The sequence below is a fragment of the Setaria viridis genome, chromosome 2 (genome assembly GCF_005286985.2).
Source record: "Setaria viridis chromosome 2, Setaria_viridis_v4.0, whole genome shotgun sequence".
NCBI lineage: Eukaryota > Viridiplantae > Streptophyta > Magnoliopsida > Poales > Poaceae > Setaria > Setaria viridis.
The window spans coordinates 15,794,376-15,803,333 of NC_048264.2; the positions used below are offsets into that span (position 1 = coordinate 15,794,376).

At 43.7% G+C, this 8,958-nt stretch overlaps 1 protein-coding gene across 1 annotated transcript; it reads right to left on the reverse strand.

The window, feature by feature from the left end:
- Positions 1–1,982: 1,982 nt before the first annotated feature.
- On the reverse strand, positions 1,983–2,817 carry LOC117845481 (uncharacterized). Its single transcript, XM_034726530.2, has 2 exons — positions 2,519–2,817; positions 1,983–2,425 (listed from the first exon to the last, which is right to left on the reverse strand). The coding sequence occupies exons 1-2, from the start codon at positions 2,561–2,563 to the stop codon at positions 2,234–2,236; spliced, it is 237 nt and encodes a 78-aa protein (XP_034582421.1). The 5' UTR covers positions 2,564–2,817; the 3' UTR covers positions 1,983–2,233.
- Positions 2,818–8,958: the final 6,141 nt, after the last annotated feature.

Here is an 8,958-nt window from a genome sequence, read left to right on the forward strand (position 1 = left end):
GAGGAGAGGGATGACCAACTTAAATATGGAAGTTGTCTCCACTCCTCCAAGCTATGTGTGTGGGGAGAGAAGGAGAGCTCCACACGCGCACGCTCGCTCACCACGCCACGCCACGCCTCGCCGGGCCGGGCCGGGCCGGGCGGGGCGGGGCGAAGGGCGCGCGGCACCTGCGTGAATTGTCAGCCGAAATCCGACCCCTCGCCTTGCGGGGTCGCGGCTTCCTTTTGCCGTTTTATTTTTTGGTTACTTGATTTTAAGTCAGTGAGATATATGGAATCCTATTCGATTTAGATCACGATCGCGACGTGAGAATCATGGGCTCTCCTATATATGCGACCTACCGGCCTCTACCTAAAACAGATCTATTCGAGCTAGGATTTTTGCCTCCTCTCGCTACTGCGTCGCCACCGTAGTCTACTCCATCCCGATTGTCGGCGTGCACCGGCGATTGGGAGAGCAGGTCTCTGAAACCGTCGTCTTCAGCGATCCTGCACCGGGAGAGGGCGAATAAGATTTTTGGGAAGCGCTCTGCGCGACTGCTCGATTGCTTCCTCCGCTTCGTCAAGTTCTTCATCGACTCCTTCACCACGGCTCGTCTACCTCTTCGTCACTCGGGCGTCACTCGCCGTCGCGAACAATGTCAGGCTGCTGATCGTCATCGCCTGCTGTACCCGGTAGTCGTCCAGGAGCCGATCTTCATCAAGAAAGAAACGTACGATCTCTTATCTCAAGTTATGTCTTCCATACTAGCTATTATGATCTGTTGCAGTCTGATAGCACTGGATAGTATGGTAAAATATGTAATTCCATTTGCAATGATAGACTTGTCTAGATCTTGCGTAGACATGTCTAGTTTAATCTGCTATCTGTTCATCATATTCATGATTTATTTCTGAATTACATTAAAACTAAAAGTGCTTATATATTGATTTATTTCTGGATTAAATTAAAACTAAAAGTGATTATATATATTGATTTATTTTTGGATTAAATTAAAACTAAAAGTGATTATATATCCGACAGTAATCAGGTTACGGATACCTTACACCAAACGCTATACCTGTCCCTAGCTCCCTGCGATCACTGTCAACCTGTTGCTAGGCCACATAGCGCCGAGATTCTCCTCCAGCTCCAGATTGCAGCCGTGCAGCGAGATCAGAGAAGGGGAAGGAACCTCCCTGCGCTGAAATATGTAATATCCGGTAAAATTAGCCCTTGTTTAGTTCACCTCCAACTCCTAACTTTGATACTATGTAAAAAGAAGATTCCCCGTCACATCATCACATCAAACTTGCGGTACATACATGGAGTACTAAATGTAGACAAATTTAAAACTACTTGCACAGTTTTATTATACTTTGCACAGTTTTGTTGTACTTTGCGAGAACCTAATTAGTCAATGTTTGGACAATAATTCAAGTTTTGTTGTACTTTGCGAGACGAATCTTTTGAACCTAATTAGTCAATGTTTGGACAATAATTCACAAATAGCGTCAATGTTTGGAACCTAATTAGTCAATGTTTGGACAATAATTCACAAATAGCGTCAATGTTTGGACAATAATTCACAAATATAAACGAAACGCTACAGTGTAGCGTAATTTGACAGCTCCAAACGCTACAGTGTAGCGTAATTTGACACCTCTGGCAACTAGCGTTAGGGGCACCCGATGAATGAGATGACCAAGGGCAACTAATTTTATAAGCTAGTGGTGTGAGATGATGACCATCGGTGCGGATTCATGACTGGCGGCGCTAACTGCTCTGTGTTGGAGAAGAAAGGGAAAGCCAAGGAGAGGTCTTGCGTAGTTGACTTGGATGGGCTGCAGCTAGTAAATGAATTGGACGGGACTCGGATAGGGGCACGACAGCCCATCCCACTTTTGTTTCTATTTTGTTCTTGTATTTTTCTTATTAACTTTTAATAAGAGTACTAAAATACTGTCAAAATCATCTTCTACTCATACTGATGAATCGAACTATTATCAGCCACAAGGATTTAAAGTCATTTTATACTTAGAAAAGATAATTCTCTCGATAACAGATTTTCAAGAAATTCGAATTCTAAATGAGCAACAACAATTGTTTATTTTGCGCCTCCATATGCGACGGTACTCAATACTAGGATCTCTTAACATCTATGGCCACCACAGCTGCTTGGAGCAACAGCGTCGGTCACACAAATCCATCGACCGAAGGTGGACGAAGCGAGCTAGAGAGAGTAGCTAGATAGCTAGTCCTGCTTGACGCCGGGGTTCTCCTTGGCGTCCTTGGCGGGGATCTCGTGCACCACCCTGACGGGCTTGAGCACGCCCTCCTCGTCCGGCTGCCCCGCCGACGACCGCACCTCCACCGTCTGCACCGTCTTCTTCACCGTGTCCTGCTGCTGCTGCTGCTGCTTGTCCGCTCCATCAGCAGCGGCGTCCTACATGTAACAAATTAAGATCAAGATCAGCAACAGATCATTTCATCGCCAAACGATGAAGCACAGCAAGCTAATTAACCAAGATATGCGTACCTGGGAGGTGGCCGGGCTGCCGGCGTTGGTGTTGTTGGTCGACATGCCGTGCGCGGCCGGCCGGGCCGCAGCAGGCAACGGGCGGCGGCGGGGCCGGACAGACTCTGTTGCGGCGATGCGTTAGATTGGTGTCCACCGTGTGCGTTGGGCGCAGCAGTTGCAGGGCTGCTACCAAGCGCTACTACTTGGCTTTTGTTGTGGTGGCCGAAGCTGCGGGAAGGGGCCTAGGTGGCGCTTGGGCGGCGGACAAGTGCCGGCCGCGGAGCCGATGACGCCGCGCAGGGCCGCATCCGCCGAACACCTGTCCGCTCCGGCTACAGTGTAGCCATATTTTTATCTTAGCACAGGTACGTAGGAAGGTCGAATTGATCTCTTTCATTTTCTATATCACGACACGACTACCACAGCTACAAGCCATATCCACGTTACGGATATGTTTTAATTAATTAGATTAGTTGTCCAAAATAATTGAATTAAATAGGGCGGTGGTTAAGGAAGTTACCAAAATGCCCGTGCGTTGCTACTGTGAAATGATAATCGTATTTTTAAAACTTGTAATTTTTTTTATTTTTATCACTATACATTTATTGCATTTCTGTTAACATATATCCTTATACTGAAATAATTATTTATTTTTCAAACACAATAAACTAAAATATTTATTGTTTGATGCTCTCTTGTTTGTTTACGAGGATATATAGTGTCTGGTTGTTGTTCACAAGAGATAGTGTTTGAGTATTTTAAATGGAGCTCAAAGTTTGAAAGGTGGGCTGTTTGGACTGTCAGAAGTGCATTGGAAATTTCTGAAACTAAAATTGGGATGTTCAGTTCCTGGCCGAAAGTCAGAGCTCTCAACCTTCCAAACCAAAGATCTTTTGAGCAAAGTTCCTATCTAGAACTTGCAGCCCTATAGTACCTCCACAAGTTTGGTTAAAAGCGCCGGGAGAGTTTGTTATTGGACTTGGATGATATGTGCTTGAGAAAAGGTGGCCTTTCTGTGGCGGAACCGCCCAACTTAAACTCGTTTAAGTGCGCCTAATTACTATCAGAACAACAATTATCTAAAACGCACTTAAAACAGTGTAAGTCCGGTAGTCCGTCGAGGGTTCACAAAACTCCTCGAAAACCTCCACAGTGTATTCCATAGCCATAAATCAGGATCGATTCCACGATGGGATAGCATCAACAAATATTACATTTTTATATACATACCAGATGTACGATTTATTACAAACCATAAATTGAAAGAAACTTAACAGTGCAAGTTAAACCATTACTAAGAGTTTAAAATATAAACCAATCTGGGGCAAGTAATTAAACATCTTAGTTTATTCTGGGGTATCATGAGACTCATAAGATACCCTAGTTCTTCGAAGCTTCCTCCTCGGTGGGTCCCCGCTGGGTTTCTGAAAACAGCAACAAAGGATCCTCTGAGTACAAAGTACTCAGCAAGTCTGACCTGTCTAACTAATATAAATACTTTTTTATACTGTATGATAGCTTTATGGTATATTGGCTGACTCACATTTTGTAGAAAGAGCTTACTATAAGTGAACCTTAGTTTTATCTTTTATTTCAGATTGAGTTTGTTACCTGACCAGTCTAGATGAAGAAAATATTTTAGCAACCAAATGGAACTAAGTCATACAACATATTTATTCAAAGCAAACGATTCCCTTCTCTTCGTTACACTACGATGCTCAAACAATGATCAAGTGCATTCATATCCGAGAATTGCAGCGATCCGGACTAATTTACATCCTGTAGGAGATACCCGACCACCAGCTATGTATAATTGTTCGGGTTGCACATAATGACCTTTCGATTAGCTATACCCAACTATCGAAAATATGACTACTCGAACCCAGGGACGCACCCTCACATGAGACCCCAAGTTTGGCCTGATCTCCAATGCGAGTTTCAGGCTACACCCCTACCCTTCCACTGCATGCCAAGCACGGGTACGAAATATTTCTGATCAGAGAGCCAACTAACCTACCGGGCTTGCTGGTTCCCATGTGATAGTAAGTAATCAGGTAATATCACTTGATCACTGGTTAAAACAATGAACAGTCCTTAATCAAATAAACTGAGTAGACGGAACTACGGAACTCAAGACTTTCATCCAAGCTTCCATCCACTACCTTCCAAAACAGGTCATTTCCTTGATATACATATGACAATGTTACCTTAGGTTGCTGAGTACCATAAGTACTCAGAAAGGATAAAGGTAGCATGACTATACTTTGCTAAGCATGGGATACTTACTAATTATTTGGAATATGTGGCAAAGATGTCCTTAATAACAAGGTTGGATTATGCATAAAAGTAAGTTTTCAATCAACTTCTAGACTTAATGCATTCATAAAGAAAATAACCAATAGTTGGACACATGAAACAATAACTCCCAAACTAGATAGGCTTAAATGCATCAGGGCTTGCCTTGATCCACAAAAAAGTTAGCGTCTTCAGACGATCCTGCTTCACAAGGGACCAACTCGATAACCTCCTCAAACTCTGGAGGTTCTTCAGAAATTTCCAAAAATTCCACTTCTGGAGCTTCAGTATCTACGATAAAGTGCATGCATGAGTCAGAGATGCAACTTTTTAAGCACAAGACTATACAACTTACTTCATGATAAAGTTGCAAGCCAACAATAAGTTAGACAACTTAACTTCATGATAAAGTTGCAAGCTAACAAAACTTTACCCATAACAACTAACCCACGATTTAAACTTCCTTTATTTATCCCATTTTAGGCTTTTCTTTTTATTTTTGAAAAGCATTTGAATTAATTTCTAATGTAAAAGAAAATGTAGAACTATAGATTAACATTTGTTTGGAATTAATTGAAACATTATTCAGAATTTTATTTATTTATAAAGCTTAAGCATTACTTAAATATTTTAAGGAAAAGCATTAAATAAATACATAATCTTTATCTTTTTATTTAAATACGTAAGCCTTTTCTTTTATTTTAGAAAAGCATTATAATAATTTTCTAATCTCAAAACTTAATTCCTATGATTTAATAATAATTTGTGAATAAGAAAGCATTATTCAGAATTTTATGCTTTTAATAAAGGTTAAGCAATAATTTAAAAACCTTAATCAAAAGGCATTAAATAAATACGTAGATTGTATTATTTTTCCTAGGGTTTAAGAATTTTAATGCCTAAAGGAAAATAAAACAATCCTAATAAAATTGGTTTCACTATTTTTGGACACTTCTACAATTTCCAGTGAATTAAATGGTGTGGCAGTTATTTAAATCTATTTTTAAAACTGAAAATCCTGAACCTTATTCGAATAACCCCCTGGAATTCTTTTTACACCCACCCCTATTCTACCCCTCCTCACTGGCGTGTGGGGCCCCTTGGCCAGGCACCCAACCCGACCCAAGTCAGAGCGCCTAGGTAGGTAGCTCCAGCAGCTCGCAGTCGGCAGCCTTGCCAGTGACGGGGCTCGGCCAGGGAGCACCCCCAGGGCCCAGCGCACCTGTGGGTGGTGGCGGCCCCCACGGAGGTGGCCTGAGCCGGGCCCTCCACGGGCGATGGCGCCATGGCCGGTGGCCGGCCGGCGCAAGGCCCGACAGCGGCACAAGAACAGCCTTCGGCGCGACCTACGGCCTCTACATGACCTAGCTATGCTCGAGGACCAACAATTGAAGGGAAAGGGTCGGCATGGAGGAGCTCACCGAGAGGATAGTGGTGGCAGCGGGCGGACAGAAACGGCGGCGATTAGGGGCTTGACGGCGAGGAACTGAGCAACGGTTGGCCTCAGGGCATCGTGGCGAGGCTAGAGGTGCTATTGGTGGGCGCTGGTGCGAAGGGAATGGCGGCGGGGGTGATGGTTGGCGATGGCGCTGGCTTGCTCGAGCTCTGTTCTTGCCAGTGAAAACTGACGGGGGATAGAACGGATAGGCGCGGGAGGTGATTTATACAAATTTTTACCGCTGCATGCCATCCACCTCGACTTGTGGCAGGTGTACGTGGATGCGAATGTGGCTCAGCTCGTCGCGCTGGCCGGCGCTCTGAGATGCCGTCGGCGGCACGGCTCCTCCCCTGTTTCTCTACTCTATCCCCCTCTTTCTTTCTTCCTTTTTCTCCAATTTTTGGAGCCAAGAATCTCTACAATTTTGAACCAATCTCTCAAAGTGTAGAGGACACCAAGGAAAACATTTTCTAGATTGGCTCCGAGTCATGATTAACACTCTAAGATCGAGATTTTTCAGCCCAAAGTTCGGCCAAAATACTCTAACTCAACTTGGACGATTAAGTTTCGTCAGGTTCCAAAACAGGGACTTCTGCCCTAATTTGAGCTCAATTTAAATTGCTCAAACTCGTTCCATATCATCCACCCTTCACCTATCTTTGTTCTCCAACTAACAAAGATTCCATTTTGCACAAGATCCCATATAACTTTTACACTGGATTTTTCTGAAATATTCTCCAAACATTGCTAATCGATGCTGTTTTGAGTTTGGATTATTTCGACGAGAAGGCTGGAATTCGCGTATCTTGCCTAATTTGAGCTTCATTTTAAATTTGAATTCCCCACTTTCTTTAGCCAACAATATCTCATTTACCTCTTCCATAGACCCTATTTCACTAATATCCAAAAACATTTGCTCACTTACATGGAAGATTCTTCAGAAACTTGTCCCAAAGTTGTGTACTCACTAATATTTTCAGATTCGCGTGTTTTCGGACGATACATAGTATCTTCATCGATTTGAGAGGTTTACGACTTGAATTAGACCCCAAGCTTCACTCTTTTGAGTTCTAAATACTCTCAAGTCTCAATTTCATATCTTTGCCAATTTATCCAAATTTGAAACTCTAAATTGCAAATTTGGTCGAATTTGGCTAAACTTTGACTTTGGCCCAATTTACCTTCCTTTAATCCAAATTTCACCATTAGCTTCTTACTGTCATACTTAAGTTATCATTAACACTGGGTGTTACACTTTCCGTGCTTTGGAGGTAACTGACGGGAGCAAATTCTAAAGGTTTAGTGTAACCGGTGTTTTTCCCAAAGTTCAGAGACTTGTATCTTTCGATCCTTTGATCTATGGAACCAAAGCCCTATCTAGCACATGTAGCTCGTTGATCCAGATACATCGTTGGGGGAAGGGACTGCTTTTCTATGTTTTTGGAGCAGCAACTGGTAGCAGCAGCTCGCAGTGCCACCACTACCGCTTAAGCCGCCTCGGTGAAAATCCTCACGCGCCACGCGCCAACAATGTAGCAGGGCCACGAGCAGGCAAGCAAGCAAGACGTGGTCGGGCGGATAGTGGTGAAGATTTGAAAAAAGTTATAGCACCGGCGCCATCGTCATCTTTTTCCTACTCCTGCTAGTGCCGCCCGCCACATCTTGCTGCCATTTCCGCTGTCGACAAGCTGTCGCCGGCCGATTCCTACTGCGCACCACACCATGACTACCTCCTGAACAACCTCGACAACTCCTCGCCCGATGAGATCGACCATAGTGCCACCGGTCAGGCCAGCAGGTAGCAGGCCAGCTGCGAGGGTCGAGAGGCAGGGGCTGAGGGGCGGCTGGCCGGCTGCGGCACGCCAGCGGGCACCAGGTCCAGGGTGCCACCGCACCAGGTGAGCACTCTGGCGAGAGACAGAGGAAGAAGGAACGGGAGGGAGGCACGCAGCGGCAAACGGGAGGGGGAGAGATGGAGCCCTATGACAAGTAGGACCCACTTGTCAAGACGGACGGAAAAAAGAGGCAGAAACCTTACTTGCTTTAATATTAGGTAGAGATAAAATTAAGGAGGGTGGATGATGTGTCTCCCTTGAGGCACCAATACGTCCGCATGTTCCGTATTCTCTACTCTCTTCTTTGTAGATGATTCAGTTGAGGGCATTATTATGTGCCAGTACCCAAAAAATGTTTTTGCACGGCACCAAGCACGTATGAGAACATCATGATGATCATATTTTGCGTTGAGTATGTGTTTGAAATCCGAATTCAAATTAAAATATTAAAGTAACATGCGCTTTGTGAAGTAACTTAAGTTTCGACATAATGATAACTTAGGGTGGCAATAGTTTTGTAAAATACTACACTGCCATTTTTTGATTTAATTAATTTTTCTAGGTATTAGGAAATTAGTATGAACACAAATCGTTTATGCAAGATTTAAATGTAGAAAATCGAAATATTAGGATTTATTTTTATTTCAAATCTTCAATTTCACTAAATGCTCACCATAAATTAGAACCATTATAAAAATGTACGGGAAGAGAACCGAGTAATTGAAGTTTGGAGCATACTTCCTGGTATGACTCATACCAATGGCATCTCGCTTTCTCTCCATTTGACCAAGAGCACAAGAGGGAGAGGGACACGCCACTCGGCTGGCCCTCTACAGGAGCTTGAAGTTGTCCAGCATTGTTTGTGCTTGCACCGTGCACCCTTCCCTACT